This window comes from Pongo abelii, chromosome 6 (genome assembly GCF_028885655.2).
Source record: "Pongo abelii isolate AG06213 chromosome 6, NHGRI_mPonAbe1-v2.0_pri, whole genome shotgun sequence".
NCBI lineage: Eukaryota > Metazoa > Chordata > Mammalia > Primates > Hominidae > Pongo > Pongo abelii.
This window is the reverse complement of record NC_071991.2, coordinates 80,902,935-80,921,322: the sequence shown is the minus strand read 5'-3', so window position 1 is coordinate 80,921,322 and position 18,388 is coordinate 80,902,935. Positions and strand designations below refer to the sequence as shown.

At 36.2% G+C, this 18,388-nt stretch overlaps 1 protein-coding gene across 2 annotated transcripts in view; it reads right to left on the bottom strand.

Annotated features, from left to right (window-relative positions):
* Positions 1 to 3,187: 3,187 nt before the first annotated feature.
* PON2 (paraoxonase 2) overlaps positions 3,188 to 18,388 on the bottom strand; it is a 30,559-nt gene continuing 15,358 nt past the window's right edge. Inside the window, exons 3-9 of one of the 2 annotated variants that reach the window (XM_002818243.4) lie at positions 14,587 to 14,642; positions 10,653 to 10,818; positions 9,998 to 10,124; positions 8,243 to 8,443; positions 5,312 to 5,393; positions 4,442 to 4,570; positions 3,188 to 3,813 (exon numbers count right to left, since the gene is read on the bottom strand). In XM_002818243.4, the coding sequence (XP_002818289.1) occupies positions 3,655 to 3,813; positions 4,442 to 4,570; positions 5,312 to 5,393; positions 8,243 to 8,443; positions 9,998 to 10,124; positions 10,653 to 10,818; positions 14,587 to 14,642 (920 nt within the window). In that variant the 3' untranslated portion in view covers positions 3,188 to 3,654. The remainder of the gene's footprint in view (positions 3,814 to 4,441; positions 4,571 to 5,311; positions 5,394 to 8,242; positions 8,444 to 9,997; positions 10,125 to 10,652; positions 10,819 to 14,586; positions 14,643 to 18,388) is intronic. The other variant, XM_054559456.2, reaches the window with a different exon arrangement.

The following is an 18,388-nucleotide window of genomic DNA, read 5'->3' as shown; positions in this document are numbered from 1 at the left end:
TACTTAAACTTATAAAAAGAGAATGAAAATTAAAACACAGTAGAAGAAAAGTGCTGAATAGCAGGGGCAGAAAGCTAAGAGAGAATGCTACTGGGATTCTCCCACCCAGCTCCTTCTCTCACACCCAGAAATCCTTCCCTGGAAAACAGTGTGAGTAATGAAAACTACAAGTAGCCACAGAAAGGTAGAAGTGGCTGGTGTGGCGGTGGGTTACTTTTAAGCTGTTACTTTTTCTTTGCTTTGCTGAGTAGAGTAGATATTCACTAGCCTAGGTTGGCTGTGACTCCAAGATAGGATTCAAACTGAGCAAATCAAAGTCCAGAGAAAAGAATCAGCTTTATATGAGTTGCAATTAAGGATTCATCCATATGCAACATGAAAAAAATACTGTATTATAGCTTATATTTCATCTTACTCCTTGTATTAAGTATTCATGTTCACATTTGTTATAAAATAGCTGAGGTTTTGCAAAAAGTAAAAAACAATTATCGTCACTAAACGGAATCTTGGAGTAAAAAGAATTAACACATACTCACACACCTGTAAGACCTATATTCACCTCATGGTGTCATATCCCAATTACAGTTTCAGTTGTTTTCAATTGTTCAGCTCAGTATAAGATCAGAGAGAGGACACCATAAATAAGTGCACGATATACTGAGTTTGATAGAATTCCTCATGGTCCAGAGAGGCCAAAAATCAGAGATTATTCATTTTTTTATTTCTGAGATAAATATGTTTTTTTTTTTTTTTTTTTTGCTGTTGTTGTTGTTGTTGTTTGAGACAGAGTTTTGCTCTTGTTGCCCAGGCTGGAGTGCAGTGGTGTTATCTTGGCTCACCACAACCTACCTCTGCCTCCCAGGTTCAAAGGATTCTCCTACCTCAGCCTCCCGAGTAGCTGGGATTACAGGCATGCGCCACCACGCCCAGCTAATTTTTGTATTTTTAGTAGAGACGGGGTTTCTCCATGTTGGTCAGGTTGGTCTCAAACTCCCGACCTCATATGATCCGCCCACCTCAACCTCCCAAAGTGCTGGGATTACAGGCGTGAGCCACCGTGGCTGGCCATACATGTGCTTATTAATTTACATATACTTTTGTCCAAATAAATTTTTAAATACTTGCATGCTTTATTCAAAATACACTGTGAGGACATGTCTATGCTAATATTCTGTAGTATCATTTGAAGTGGCTATATTATCTTATAGAGGTGCCCTGATTTTGTTTTTAAAAATAAATATCCTCTGCAGAACACACTGTCAAGAGAATGAGAAGACAAGCAACAGACTGGGAGAAAATATTTGCAAGAGACATAGCTAACAAAAGATTGTTATTCCAAATATTCAAAGCACTCTTAAAACTTAGCAATAAGAAAACAAAACAACAAAAGAAAGATTTTTAAAATGGGCCAATGGTATAAACAGGCACCTTATCAGAGAAGACATACAGATAGCAAACAAGCATAATAATGTTCAACATTTTATGTCATCAGGAAATTGGAAATCAAAATGAGATACCACTTCATAATAGTATAATCTAAAATACTGACACCACCAAATGCTGGCCAGGGTGTGGAGTAATAGGAACTCTCATTCACTGCTTGGTGCAAATGCAAAACAGTGTGGCCACTTGGAATAGTTTGGCAGTTTCCTTCAAAATTAAACATACTTCTACCATATGATCCAGCAAATTGTACTCCCCAGTATTTTTTGAGGGGGTAGTGAAAGAGTACAGGTGTAGAGTTGTTAGCTGGGTATACTGCATGATGCTGAGGTTTGGGATATGGATGGTCCTGTCACCCAAGTGATGAGCATAGTACCCAACAGTTAGTTTTTCAGCCCATAGCCTCATTCTCCCTCCTGTCTAGTGGTCCCCAGTGTCTGTTCCCATCTTTGTCTATGTGTATTCAATGTTTAGCTCCCACTTATAAGTGAGGACATGCAATATTTGGTTTTCTGTTCCTGCATTAATTTGCTTAGGATGACCTCCAGCTGCATCCATGTTGCTGCAAAGGACATGGTTTTGTTCTAAAATTTGTAATAAATGCAATAGAAATCAAGTTTGTTTTATGCCTACTGTATTCCAGTACTTTTTATAAATGTAGCTTTTTAGATAGTCTGATATAATCTCATAAAATCTAAAACATCTAGTTCTTCATTTGGATCCCTAGGTCTGCAATATTTAATCTTGCTATATTCATCTGTGACTTAGCATTTTCCCATAGGCAATGTAAACAAAAAAGAAAATAATTATTTTAGCATGAAATAAATCCAATACAATATGTAACAAACTATTTAAATATATAAATAACAACACAGGCCAAATGGATACAGGCCAAATTTAAGAATACTACTGAAATTTAAATTTAAAATCCATTAAATGATTCATCTAAAAGCAGAGCTCAAACATATCTACAAAACACGAAGAAACTGTATACATTAGGAAAAAGTAACAAAATACTAGTTCGTTCTATGGCAGTAGCATCATGTAGTGGTTAGCGGTACAGGCTCTGGCATCAGAAATAGACTGAATATCTGTGAAATGTTAACAGTGATATAATATCAATACTTACTCCAGGCTGCAATTAGGATTAAATCAGATAAAGAATGTAATACTTTTAGTGCATTGTTTGGCATATTGTAATTAACTGACAAATATTTTCATGATGATGATAGGGAAAAAGTATGAGAAGTGAAGTGCTTTGATAAATTACAACGGAAAGAAACACATTAAAGTCTCTCTCTAGGGCTTATGATGATTTTATAGGAGGTACAGTGAGCAGAAAAACTCTCCCTCTGTGAGCTGGGCATGCGGCCCTGATCCTAGCATTGCTGCTGCTTAACCATGTGGTCACGAACAACTGACTTCATCCTCCTGGCTTTAGTTCACAGTTCTGTTCAATGAGGACGTGGCAAGACCTTCCTGTCCAAACCCTTATTTCCTCTCTGTATCTAAAGTGGACTCCCATTAAGGAAGAGAGCTGATGGAAACCTTCTTAGGAACTGGGAATTTGAGTTGCAATATTTCCTTGATTTTTGTTGTTGTTTCAAATCAAGAGTCCATTCACTTTCAGCTTTCCACAAGAGAAATTAATACAGCCATGCCTGCCTATCCAAACTCCATAAGGAAGCAGCTGCTTTCCCATTTCTCCTAGCCATATGCCTTGAGAATTAAACACAGACAAAACTGGGATTTTAGTCTTTAATATAACTCCAACTTTTTAATGGCAAACGAAGATGTAAGTACAAAACATCAAAATACATTATTATCAGTAGTTCCAAACAGCCATAGTGGTCACAGTGCCAGAACTGAGGTCACTCACATTTTAAGGAAATATAATTCACTCTATTTCAGTGGAATCCATGTTCTGGCAGTTGGAAGGCAAAGGTGAGGCTTGTTTTGTGCAAAATGTATTCACTTTATTCGAAAGCAGCTTTCTTTTCTCTCTCTTGCTTGGCATTTTAAAGAACCTGTTCATTTTCCTTTTTTGTTAAAAGTGCTCTAAGAACTAAAAGGGCCATTCCTTACTGGAATAAAATTAACTACACATGCCATACATTTCTGGGTCAATGTTGCTGGTTAAATTCTCTCAGAATTAGCAATTCGTAGAAAATTAATTGTTAAGTTATCGCACTTTCATGCCAAAACTACAATTTAGAGTTCACAATACAAGGCTCTGTGGTATAAAGTGCCTATGAGCAGCTTCCCATCATACACTGAGGCAACAGAACTTCCTTGGAGAACAGACCCATTGTTGGCATAAACTGTAGTCACTGTAGGCTTCTCAGATAGAATGTTCTGGATGCGGAGAACCTATTCAGGGGATACAAAGTATTAATATAAGACCACCGTACATGCATGTCACTCAATCATCAATAAGCCCTGTTTTCCACGATGACACACTGATTAAGGGGACATGCTGTTGAAAATAGCAGTTACCAATCTTTTTAATGTTTAAATTAAAATACTTTCTCCAATCTTCAAAGAAAGTACTTTCTTAAAACCATCTAGTTACTCCATGCCAACACAGGATTTAGTGTTATTACAGCAATTCCGCTTTAATAGAAATACTTTCATACTAATGTGCCTACTTTCACACTACTTCAACATGAACAAATATCACATCATGTGGTGAGCTGACAATAAATCAGATATTTTAAAAATTGCCAGTATACCACCCAAGAAGGGCACGTCTTTATAAAAATGCTTTTTGACTAGTTTCCACCATAATTTAATACATCAAAAGATTACCTTTCTTAAAGTATTTGAACAATGTAACATTCTGCCAATTACTGGCTTAAAGCAATTACAAAACCACGACATAAGCTTATTATATTATTGCTTTAAAATAACTAAACAAATCATCCCTGTGACAATTTATTGTATTATTAGTTCAAAAGGACTTGAATAATTAAGTTTGAAAAACTAAAAATATAAAAACCTCTGATGAGGGAGGATTGTTCGGGTCATACACGAAGAGCTTCTGGCCATTAGGATGACAGCCTACCCAGATGTCCCCCGAGGAAGGATCAATAGATAAATTATCCACCAGTGTATCCAGCTCAAGTACCTTCCAAATGAGAAATTGTCAATATCTAAATGACATGAGAAACTTGATTAAATAATTTAGAGGTAACCTTCCTGCTTCTATGTATGTGAGGAAATTACACATCGCCCTGCTTCCACCTTCTAACACCAATATTGCTTAAAAGGAATGTATTAAAAACTGGTTTGAAGCCACTTTTCTTCTTCCCTGAAATTAAGAAAGTTAGGGTGATAATCAGTCTCTCTAAAAGTCTCTCTTAAAAACTGAACTCCTTTTCCTTTAAAAGATGCACAATGATCAGTTAGCTCAAGGAACTCAATCAAAGCAAGATAGGAAATTCTTAATCAAACTAAAATATATGTTGTTGAGTAGGAAGAAAATAATAATGGTGTGGAACCCAATTTCTACCTTCATTTATTATTGAAAGAGCTGACACTGTGCATAAATCTTCATTTGAGAATTCATCTATTAGTATTTTCAATTGTGAAAATTCTTATTGGAATTCTTCCACTGCCATCAATACTTCATGGAATGGGCCCTAAATCTGATGCAAATATCACTCTCAACCTGCTGCTGCACGTAATCATGGTCAGTCCTTGTGATCGCTGGAAACAGGAGCTTTCTCTAGTTGTAGGGAGTATTTAAAAACCCAGAATAGCTACACTGGCATCCATATTTTGTTCTACGTGTGGTACTCTTATAGAAAAACTATGTCATTGCAAAGCATAATAGATTACTGTCTATATGTAAAAATAAATATTTTACCTTCAATTGAGTTAAATTCATATTAGGGTGTTTTTCCAAAACATGAATTTCATGAGCCAATATGTCAGCAACATAGATATACCTTCGCAGAAAGGACACAGTAGTTAGAGCTCCATGCCAATATAAAGCTTCATTAATACAGTATGAAAGAATAAGTCTTAATAACCTGCCAAGAAGTTAATCAATCATGAGCCCTCAAGGAATGCTTGATAAAGGTCAATTTTTATTTAAAAAGTAAGCTTTCAGAATCAATTCAGTGGTGCTACAACAATCATGGAATTATTAAATTGTTTTTCAAAAAGCTTGTAAGGAAAAATAATATAGAACATCATTTTGAACATGAAGTCCATATCTGCCACTGAAATGACAATAAAACAAATGCTTGGCTTCACAAGAAAAGCTTTTACATTCCACAATGTAATTTGATACTTCTAAGTATCATGTACATACAGAAATATATGGTAAAGAGCATCTTATTAAAATAGTGATTATTCCTTAATATTCAATAAAATATTTATTAATACATAGAGAATTTTAAGAGTAAGAGACAAGTATCAATTCAGAATAATCTGTCTATGTCAAAGGTGAGTGAATTAACGGACTATTTTGAGGTAATTTTACTCATTGAATTGACTGTTCCATGGCACCTGCTCTATTGAGCAATTATGTGTGAAAAGCCATGAACTCAGTGTTGTAGCAGATATAAATATGAAGAAGACACAGCCTCTCTCCTTGAAAGTTTATAATGAGTTGGAACAATCTCACTGGTTTGTACATATTAAACACCTAATAAGCATGAGAAATAGTTCAGGTCTAGAAATAGCTAACTTCCGAGGACACAGAAAGGCTCACCAAGGAAGGGGCATCTGCAGTGGCTATGTAAAGAGAGATGAGATTTGAGGAGATGAGGACGGAGAAGGCACTTCCCAGGCAGAAGCAAGCACAAGAGCGGAATCACAGGAGCAAGAAGAGGAAGGAATGTTTAAAACAATGAGTTCTTTGTCTAAAGCATAGAAAGCATGGAAATAGTAGAAAAGGGAGGTTGGAGCTGGCCTGTTAAACAAAGTCCAACCCTTTACCCTGCCTTGATTTGATAAGCAATTGGATTCCACTGAAATCTTAGAATAATAAAGTGGCAACAAATGGTCAGTTCTGTTCCACAATTCCTGAGCATTTGCTTTGTGCCTGGCACTGTGCTGGCATAAGGAGTCAAAGGTGAGGAAGACAGAGTTCCCTCTTTGGGGAGCCCTTCAAGGCTAATAGACATAGAAAGACAAAATTGGCAAGAGTGCAAAAAACCCAAGTAGACAGAAAACAAATTGGAAGAAAGTCTCATATGCTAGTCAGAGAGGATGAGAACCTAAACTAGGCAGGTCTCACTCAAAGGGAAAGGAGTTTGGGGGTAGAGGAAGGAGGCACAGGTAAAACCAACAGGATCTGCCTACAGGCTGGATAGGAATGGTGAAAGAGGAGTAAAAGCTGATTCTCCCTTTTCATTATTGTTATTTTTTTGTTAGCTTGGGTGACTGGAAAGATTGACTCTCATAATGGAAATATAAGAGTGAAAAACAGATTTGGCTGCAGAGGTGGATCAGGTCAGTTAGAGACAATTTAAATTAAATGATTCTACATTCTTTTTCTATAGTCAACAAGAAAGGAGGAGAGATTGGATTACAAAAATAAGGGCATTTAGTTGTCAAGGAGTGCCAAATTTATTTTATGTTGTATTTGTAGTAGTTCAAATTTTTCAGTGTGCTGAGGCAGTAGATAAGAAAGCTAATCAAGAATTTAATATCTTCTCTTACAGGTTGTGGTTGTGCATATAAAAATAATGAGATAATTTTGGAGGACAATTTGGCAATATCTATTAAAGTTAACATTTAAAAGAATCACACTGTTTGAGCAAATAGTTCTATTTCTAGGGGTCTGTTCCACAGAAAAGTAGCTCATAGAACCATTTAGCCAGTGCCCTGGGTGGGATTTGAACCCAGGCCTGTATGAGTCCAAAATCTGCAAGTTTAACCATTATGTTATAATACTCTCTTAGAGCCGGGTGTGGTGGCTTATGCCTGTAATCCCAGCACTTTGGGAGGCTAAGGTGGGCGGATCACCTGAGGTCGGAGGTTCAAGACTAGCCTGACCAACATGGAGAAACCTCATCTCTACTAAAAATACAAAATTAGCCAAGCATGGTGGCGCATGCCTATAATCCCAGCTACTTGGGAGGCTGAGGCAGGAGAATCGCTTGAACCCAGGAGGCGGAGGTTGCGGTGAGCTGAGATCACGCCATTGCACTCCAGCCTGGCTGATGGAGTAAGACTCCATCTCCAAAAAACAAAACAAAACAAAAAACAAACAAAAAAAACACTCTCTTAGGGACTTTTTCTTTAAAAAAAATACTTGTTTAAAATTCCATGGTAAATAAGAAGTATAAAATATTTTTTATGTAGAACTCCCCACCCCCATATACATATCCATCAATAGAGAATTGGTTAAATTAGTTTAAGATCATCCTTATAATGGAATAATGTATAGCCAATAAAAATAATACATTTATTTAAAAGGAAATACCTGATACTTCAATATGTATGCATCAGTAAGATAACACTTAAAAATTTATATTTATAAAATTAAGTTTGACAATGATGTATTTCAAACTTTATATATTATATGTAAATACATATATATTATTGTATTATATAGTATACTTAAATATGGTATTGTATTTGCATATAAATATTTACATGTGACTAAGTATATGTAAATATATATACAAAATATATATAATTATATAGTGTATCTACATATTATATTTATAATATACCACAAATGTCAAGAAAACTATTTTCATATTGACAAAGAAAGCAAAGTAAAGAATTTGGCCAGCACCACAACCGAAGAAAAATGAAGATATTCTATCAGGGGCCGTACTTATTATCAGGTGAAATATTGATCCCATTTGCTGAATCATATCCTTCTGCTACCACTTTAACTTCATTTGGACTGTAGTAAACAACATTTGCCCAGTGTAAGTTCAAGTATGTTTCTAAATACTTTAAGAAAGGATCAGAGAAGTAGTGGTCATTTGTGGCATAGAAATGTGCTGGTCCAACAGCTGTGATGTCATTCACACTGAAAAAGAAAAACAGCATGTGAGAGGAAATAAAAGGCCTGTTGGTCTCCATATTAAATATTAAGTACTCATAAGATTTACATAACATGTGCTTTAAATTTTTGGTAAGAGGAGAAGACGAGCTAAAATCACATGACTTTAGTCATATACAATATACTATAATATTGTTGCCAGAGAACAATTTTGTATGGTGCCAAGTAATCTGAACACAGGTCATTTAGCAATTATGGCAGGATTACCATAAGAGAAGAAAGAACTTAGTGCCATCAGGGCATGTTTTTTGACAGCAAGAAATGCAGGGTTTAACAATTATACATAAGGACAGAGCTGTCCACAGTACAGAGCTGGAGAGAGCCTGATTGGCTGGTGAGCCGGTTAGGCAGTCAGTAACATTTACCTAGCTTCCATTTACTCAGTTCCTGGATTTTTCTAATTTCCCTTGCTTAGTTATTAGTCAAACTAAGGTTGACTGTTCAATTTCTACCTGCCTCACAAAGCTGACATGCCGAGAATGAACAGGCACTCAATAAACACTTGCAGAGAGATGGATGATAAAATTGCCATAGTACAATGCTTCAGGTGAGAGATTTATATGCTAAAAACAATTTCATTTTTAAGACCAGTTAGGTGAGGGTGTTATTAAATTTAAATTCCAATTACTCTATGCAAAAATTTCTGAAAGAGCTGCTTTATTCTTTGCTAAATGAAAAATATAGAGCTACAGGGGAGGTAGGTCTCCTTTTTCTGAAAGAGCACCATAATGCTTGGATGGTACTTATGCTCTTATTTTTTTTTATCAAGTGCATTTTTGGAAGGAATGATTGGAAGTTATATGCTTATGCCCTAGATAGGCATAGATAGGCCCTAGATAGGCGATATTTTTAATTTCATTAGAAATGAAATTTCATTAGAAATTAAAAATATTCATCAAGTTTAAACTAAAAGAAGCAGTAGGCTAACACACTGAACTGGGGTTGGGGGTACACATGATTCTCTTTTAGCCACATTTTCAACCAGCTTTATGTTCTTGAAGTGTAATGACTCACTCTCAACTTGAGTGGCTCTAATTCTGTGGGATTACTAGCATGCAACCATCACTAACCCTATGAAAGCGATTGGTATAAAGTCCCAGGCAAAGCATACAAACCCAATAAAAAACAGGCCACTCTTCCTTGGCAAGACACTCATCTGCGTGATGAGTCATCTAAGATGGAGGGTGACGGCAGGAAAAAATGTTAGGGTTTGCCTTCTACCCTCAAGATGGGCCTGAAGAGTATCACCCTGTAGTCGGGCACTTCGTCGTTTCTCAAAGGAGTCCGCATAGAACAGTGAATAGTATAATGAGTGACGTCAACTTTCATATGCCATGCTTGCGCTGGTTTATAAGGAAACTATACACACACATTTATAAATAAGGAAATATAAGCTCTTTATCTCTTATATATTAGCTAATATATATATTAGTGCTTATAAAAGATGACAGGACAACCCACCATGGGGATTGTTTGAAAATGCTGGGGATAAATTAGAGAAGGAACAAAATGAGGAAGTACCTTGGAAGAAGCTCATGTTTGACTGTTTTCAGATGCAACAGAGAATTTTCTGCTTCTTCAAATTTAAAAATTTCCACTGTATTCTTGAATTCTGGGTGGTTTACAACAAAGAGATAAACTGTGTCATCTAAAGAATTGAAAGAACACAGTTAATTTACAAGACATAACCACGGGACCTCTGGGCAGGCACTGACATTTAAATACCACAGGCAAGGAAAGGTTGAATGTATAAGCTGTTAGATGACCTAACAGATCATTCTCTGTCTTTCCTATTGCTGTCTGGTGTTATTTCTGATCATTGGTTCCCTGACCTTTAAGAAAGTGTTTCCTACTCCGTATACGGAATTCATGCATAATCTGTTTCTACTTTAATTCAAAAATACAGTTCTTTTTTAAATGCAATGATCATAGGTATATGAAAAGATTATGAAATCTAAACATTCTTTCAGGTGTTACCTGTTAGGAATTTCAAAATGTAGCATAACTTACTGCCAGCTGAAGAGGCAAATGAACAAGTTCTTTGTAATGAAGAATACAGAAATCACTCATGAGTTAATTGTTCTTCTCTTCCTATAAATATGATCCGAATCTATTTTTCACAGTCATTTGTGAACCATTACACTTTACTAAATGTTGGTAGCCCATTGGCTCTTACCGTTGTCTATGAAAGTGCTGATGCCATGTGGATTGAATGAGGCCAAATCAAACCCACGGCTGATTCTTAATTCCCGTGCCCTTGGTTTTTCTTCTTTTAGATCCATCATTAGTATTCCTCCAGGCTTATCTGGTGCAAAGCTGTGGAGTCCTGGGAATTTTAGACCCTTTCCAAAATGGTGAAAAATGTTAAATACAAAAGCTTAAGTATTTTTATGGACTAACATGGGAACTGTACATGAAGGATAAATAGAGATTGTGGTTAAAGTAGTGGCATAAAGCCACAAAAACTCAAAAAACAGAGAAAAGATAACAGAAAAAATAATAACGGGGAGGTGGAATACTGAAAGCCTGAAAATAACTGATTTTGTTTAGTTGATACAGAAGATCAGGGATTTATTCTCTTCAAAGGGTAATCAGAAGGTTGGTGGACTAGGTGATTCCAGGTAGAGCTGAGGGTGGAGAAAAGTGACATCTACATACTGACTGTGGAAATTTGTTCACTGCTAGATCCCAGTGCCTGGAACAGTGCCTGGCATACAGTCCATCCTTCTCCCACTGATTCGAAATGTCACCTTTATCATGTGCTAGATCTCTGACATTTACATATTGGTCTGTTTAGGGACTCTCTGTTTTGTTCTTTTAATGTCTCATGTCTATTCCTGTGCCAATATAACACTTTTTAAATTACTATAGCTTTAGGTCGGGCCTGGTGGCTCATGCCTATAATCCCAGCACTTTGGGAGGCTGACGTGGGAGGACTGCTTGAGGCCAGCAGTTTGAGACCAGCCTGGGTAACATAGCAAGACCCTGTCTCTACAAAAAAAAAAAAAAAATTAGCTGAGTGTTGTGGTGAGCACTTGTAGTCCTAGCTATTCGGAAGGCTGAGGTGGAAGGACCTCTTGAGCACAGGAGTTTAGGAGTTCAGGCTGCAGTGAGCTATGATTGCACTACTGCACACCAGCCTGGGCAACTGAGCCAGTCCCTGCTGTCTCTAATGACTGTTTTGTCTTTTTCTTTTCTATCTCACATTTCTTTTTCTCGTTTTACTGAATTACTAAGAACTCTAGTAGATTACTGATGGTTGTGGTATTGTTCGGTATTTTCTTCCTGTTCTGAGCATTAATGCAAATGCAGCCAATGCTTCACCATCAAGAATGTTTGCTGTAGTTTTGTGGGAATTTTCCTTATCTTTCTAGTTTGCTCGGAACTTTAGGAATGAGTATTGAATTTTATTAAATGCTTTTTTGGTACTCACTGAGATGATATAGGTCTTTTCTCTTTTAAATCAGTTAATAAATTACCTATCAGTCTATCTAAAACGGTGATTCATCATTACATTCTTAAGGTAAAGCCTTCTTGGTGATGTTAAATTTTATGTGAATGCACTACCTAATTCAGTTTACTAATACAATGCAGTCATATTTACACAAATTTAGGCGCACAATAAGTCTTACTTTATGTATAAAATTGGACATAAGAGGAAATCTCTCCAATTAAAACAGATTATCTACAATTGTATATTTTCGTGGAGGGCAGGCCTGGTAAGTAGAACAAACTGGAATTATGCTATTGTTACATGGCAGTGCCACTTCAGTTCTTAATAATCTCTATTCTTTATGAATGTCCCCAAAACAAAAGCATGATTTACATGCAAAGGAAGCACTATCAGATGGTGATAACTAGTCATGGTTATGTTCACACTCCTTATTTATTTATTTTTTCTCTTTTTAAAAATTTATTTTTAATTGTGATAAAATACATATAACATTCATCACTTTCACCATTTTTAAGTGTACAGTTCAGTGGTGTTAAGCACACGCACATTGTTTACATTTTTTATATTTTATTCTATGTCATCCAATTCTTCATGAAGTGTGACATTGGTTTTGAGGTGACCCTCAACCCATAACTGTAAAATAGGTTGGGTTAGATGAGCTAAAATGCTAGGAAGAAGAATGAACAACCTCCACAATGTAGGACCTCTTTATTTAGAAGAGAGTACACTCTGGGTTTTATTAGAGACAATGCCAAGTAAATGAAAAACAGCAGCAAACTGGGAATGTTTCTAAATTTTAAAAAAAGTCAAATAAGCAAAGGAGGGTAACAGAAAAAAAGCAGAAAAAGTTCTATTGATATGGCTATAAGATCTTTGTAACTATAATATGCCCCCAAGCTAAAATGGCTATAGATTTATGTGTTTGGAGACCTCATCCCTCCTACTTCAGATTTATTACTATGGGGGCTGGAGAGAAATCTTGAAATAGGTGAATTCTAGATTATAAAAATCTCCAAGAACACATCCTTGCAAAACAACAACAAAAAACACAAATAAACAAACAAATAAAAAAATCAATGCAACTGCCTTCTACTTTATTCAGAATGTTTGCATCTTTACTTATGAATATTTTGGACTAGTGGTCCCAGTGGTTTTTTCTAAGCCACACATGTGCAAGCATGTGCTCCTAAACAAACCCAGAGTCCTACTATAAATATCACTTTATTCATTCTGTGTAGGCAATTAAATAAAACATTCCTTTTAAAACCTTATTTTTAAAATTAAATATATATATTGGTGTTTCTGCTAAAGCCCACAGTATTTCTTTATTGCCTCAGTGGTAATAACCAGCTGCTTCACTGTCTTTCATATAAAAACCATCAGGAACCTGAAGAGTGTTCTAATTCTCATTCTACTCCAAGCTGAGTTCTCTCACCTTTCTCATAAGTCTAACAACTATTTTATTAGCGTGGTGACTCCCTTCTAAGTATCTCCCAATATTTCACATCCCTCTTGAGTCTCAGAGCCTGAAAATAATGGATGTTGAGAGGAAATAGAATAATTACAGTCAGGCGTCAGAGTTGGTTACTTCTTCCTCCAGAAAAACTGGACCTATGAAGATGCCAAGAACTCCTATGTCTGCCCAAGCCAGGCAAGTAGGTGGTCAGAACCTCCTCATCTGTCCCCTTATCTGGATTTCCAATTAGAATGGATATTGTTACAAGCTACTTTCAACAATATTCACAACAATATTCACAAGCCAATTGTTTTTAAAGTCTTTCTATTGTATACCCAGAAAGGATATTGTTTTTCAGCTTACAAGAATCAAGGCAAAATGAAGGGTGTAAATAAACTCAATGACTTTCCACTTATGATTGGCTATTCAGGGAAAAAAAGAAAGCAAAAGGGCAAGGTTGGTATAATATTTGAAAATAAATAATAATGGCAAGAATATTTGGTTCAAGTTGAATATGTAATAGAAAGATGAGTAGATGCTGTATTTAAAATAGTATAATGTTAGTAATGAGTATCCACAGTAAGACTTCAAATATCCCTTTTAATAATGCACATTTAAAACACAGATTGCGCTGGGCGTGGTGGCTCACTCCTGTAATGCCAGCACTTTGGGAGGCTGAGGCGGGCGATCACCTGAGGTCAGGTGTTTGAGACCAGCCTGGCCAACATGGCGAAACCCCGTCTCTACTAAAAATACAAAAATTAGCCGGGCATGGTGGTGGGTGCCTGTAATCCCAGCTACTCGGGAGGCTGAGGCAAAAGAATTGCTTGAACCCGGGAGAAGGAGGTTGCAGTGAGCTGAGATCATGCCACTGCACTCCAGCCGGCGCAACCAGAACAAGACTCCGTCTCAAAAAATAAAAAAAATTAAAAAAGGAAAAACAAAACAAAACACAGATTGCATTGGAATATTTTAGTGCAATGCAGTGGAGAAATAAAGAACACTATCTCAATGGGCAAAGAGTCTTCATCTCTACATTTAGAAAAGCTGGAGGAAGTTTTCCAAGATCCTGTGTGACCTCTCTTTTCTTCAGAATGCATTTTGGAAAATGAATTTTAAAAGCAACTTACTGTTCTGCAGCCCTCATCAAATACCCTTGTATCTCCTCTGCTGAATTTGAGGAAGGAAGAAGACACTCACCACACTAAAAAAAGCCAGACCATTGGGAAGTATGTCAATATCTTCAGAGCCAGCTTCTGTAAGTTTAAGGAACAGATAAATGTCATGTTCAAGTTCTGTTATTTGTTACATAGAGCATAACTGGGACTCTGTTTACTTTATGAGAGTGACTGTATCTTTAGGGATGGTTCTGATGTTTTTTCCAAGGAACCATTCTTTTTAATAAATGTCAGTTTAAACCCCTTCCTGAGGTGAACTTCTGACTTTAAATGTTAGATATTTTATGTTTACTCAAATCAAAGTCAAGTTATCACCACATTTCCAGCTATAATACAGAAAAAGTTGACATCTGTACACTCTCATGATAAACATCCAGATGTCCGTATAAAAGTAATTGACATCAGGGGAATATTACTTTCTGAAGGAAGGGCTCATAGGCATTTAACCATGCAAATATCCTTGTCCTCTTCTTTGCTCATTCAATCTGAAGCAAACAGACATCTTTCTCATTAACAGAGGTAAAACACCTGGGATTATATATTCCTTCTTTTAAAAACAGTGCCTACTTATTCTCATAAGCAAAGAAAGCTTTTCTATTTAATCTTTAAATTTAGGCTTTAAATTAGAGAAAAAAACTAGCAGAAGAAAATTAATGAAAAATACCATGCACCTAAGCCAGTTGAAGCTTCTAACTCCTGTCTCTGAGGCAGGCTACAATTACTATCGATTGTTTATTGATTGTCTGCAGTACACTCCACACAGCACAGCAAATAATTAGACATAAGACTTTCCCAGCAGTCTCACTGTATAAATTCTACAGACAGATAATAGACCCAAACACAAGAAAAGAAGAATAAAAATGGCTTAGATTAAGCCAAACCATGACACATTCTTTGAGTCTACAAAATCCAATCTTCCTCTTTAAGACTTCTCCATAGGATTTCTTCAAGATTATTTCTAGGTTGTCAAAACCAAACAGCATCTATCTATCCAGCCATTTTGGTCTTGCTTCATGAGTTTGCATTTAGCCAGTTGCCTCCAGTGTTGCTTGCTCCATCGTAGTGCAGAAAAACAAAACAAAATAAAAATGCCAAGAACTTCACATCTTAAAGATGACCCATCTGCCTGCTCCTCAGAAAGAAGATACATAGAAATAAGCTTAAGCATGGCATAGTGGAGGGGTTCTCAATCTGGGGTCTGTGGATCACTTTTGGGCTTCAAAGTATCTGTGAACCCTCGGAAATTCTATGCAATGCAAAATGTCTCATGTATGCACGGATGAGAATGTTTCTGTAAAAACGGTCCTTGATTTTCATCAGATTCAAAAAAGAGACTGTGATTCCCCCAAAAAGGTTAAGAATGACTAGACTCAAGTTCCACGGTGGTTGTCCACTGGTAATAAGTTAAGAATCAGGGGAACGCTACACCACATACACATGTATACACAGCACATATACATGTACACACACACACACATACACACACACACACACCGAGAGAGAATTCTAGTCCAGGTTTTGCTTTTCAGTCCTATTTAGTAGAAGCTCAATTAATTAAAATTTGTTTTTCCTGAAAATTATTTTAGAAAATTTAATTTCCAAGTATACAATGCTTACACACATGGAAAAAGAAGATATATAGAAAAAATTAACAATGCTTCTTTGATAGGATTATGAATGATTTTTATTTTTTCTTTATAATTTGTTTAAAATTTTCTACAAAATTGTGTATTTTTTAATAATTAAGGAAAAAGAAATCTTTGTTTAAAAAACATACATTTATTTCAACCATATTGTAACTTCTGTTTAACTCTATTGCCTAATTCCAATGGAAAAAATGTATCTATCTGTAGCCTTCTTTGGAATATTTTCCAGATCTTCTCCCCGTCATCATTTCTATAGCCACTACTGCAGGAAGGTTTTATCATGGCATATCCCCTCTTCGGTGTGATTACGTCAAGAGCAGTCAATGCTAGAGAAATTTTTGCTCCTCTAATTTAATAATAATAACTAACATACATTAGGTACACCAAGTACCAGGCTCCTTGTAAATACCCTGCATACAATATCTCATATGATTTCATAATACTAAGAGGCAGTATGATTATCTTTTATTTTAGAGTGAAGACTATGGAGGCTTTGGAAAAGTTAATCAATTGCTCAAGGTCACAAACTGGGAAGCTGGGACTCAAAGCCTTTGGTCTGACTTAAAGGCAAACAGAAAATATTCAAATTAGAATTTAATGAATTTCCTCTCTCAGAAACATCCCCTGATTCCTCTGTAAAGCCACTTCACTTGTAAATTCAATTGTGGTCAATTCCTTATGTTGTCTTTTTCCCCTGAAGTTTTGCTTCCAAGCCTCTCACCAACATCTTTACCAATGAATATCCTGCACTTTTCTTTAAAACCTCTTTCAAAACCTTTTCTGTCTTTTTCGTATTTCAGCTTATTTTATTTCAAAACAAATTTATTAAATCTTTACTTTTTTAATTCTAGTGATATACATTAATTTCAATATTGCATTCCAGGTGATATTTACGTAAATATGTGAAAACTTAATACTGTGGGCTGATTTGGCACTGTTTGTCACTCTTATTGTGTGCTTGACTCTCTCCCTCCCCTTCATCGGTTCTCTCTCTTTAAACTTTTTATTATGGGAAATAGACACAAATCAAGAGAATAGTGTGGTGAGCCCTTATATACCCAGTACCCACCTTCAACAGTTATCAGCTCATGGCCAGTCTTGTTTCCCTTGCAGTCCTACCACTTATCCTCATGCTGTGTTATTTTAAAGCAAATCTCAGGCATCATATTATCCCTAAATATATTTATACAAACCACAATATCATTATTACACTAAAAATTCACAATAATTCCTCAATATCATCAAATATCTAGTTAGTGTTCAAATAGCCAATCATGTTTAAAAGGTGTAGCTTTAAAAAACTTACAGTTTGTTTAATTCAGAGTCCAGGTAAGGTCCCACACATTTCAATTGATTGATGTGTCTCTTATTTCTTTTAATCTACCCCGTGTCAGTCCGTTATTGCCTGTGGGCAGGAGGACTTAGCTCCCTGGGTGCACTCAGAGCTTTTGGTAGCCAACACTCAGGGAAGTTGGGGGGGATCTGGGGAGGGTATCCACTGCATCCACTGCTCAGGGGAATTAGGGGGAGAATTTCCAGGCACAAGGAACAGCATGAGCAAAAACGCATGAATGGCACAGCGTAGCATGACAAACCCTTTCTTTAGAAAGTCTCCTAGCTTAGCACATTTAATTTCCATCTCTTCTTATTACTTTAACAATTATCTGTGTCAGAAATGGCCAAGTGTTCATGAGCATCCATGTTCCCCTTCTTCCTTTTTAGCCTTTTTAGCAATAGGCACGTAGCAACATAGCTATAGATAACATTTCCCACCCTTTCTGGCTGACAGATGTGGCCATATGTCTAAGTTTGAATCAATAGGATGTGAGAATACAATATATATGCAACTACTAGGTAGAAAAAAAAATCTACATAAATTTTCTTTCAACCCCTTCCTGCTGGGAAATGGCAACAAGCAGAGTTCTAGTCTTAGATGAAGATAGCTGTGTTGCTTCATCAGCATTTGCCCCTGAATGACCATATGGAACACAGTCACCTAACTACCCTAGGCCATTCGCTTACCTTAAGACTGACGAGAGAAAAATAAAAATAAACATCTCTTTTCTAAGTGACTATAATTTTATAACAGCAGCGCATCCTTTACTATACCCAATAGAGCATCCCATATGTAATGTAACATATTATTTTCTACTTTTCTGGTTCACTCATCAAGTATAT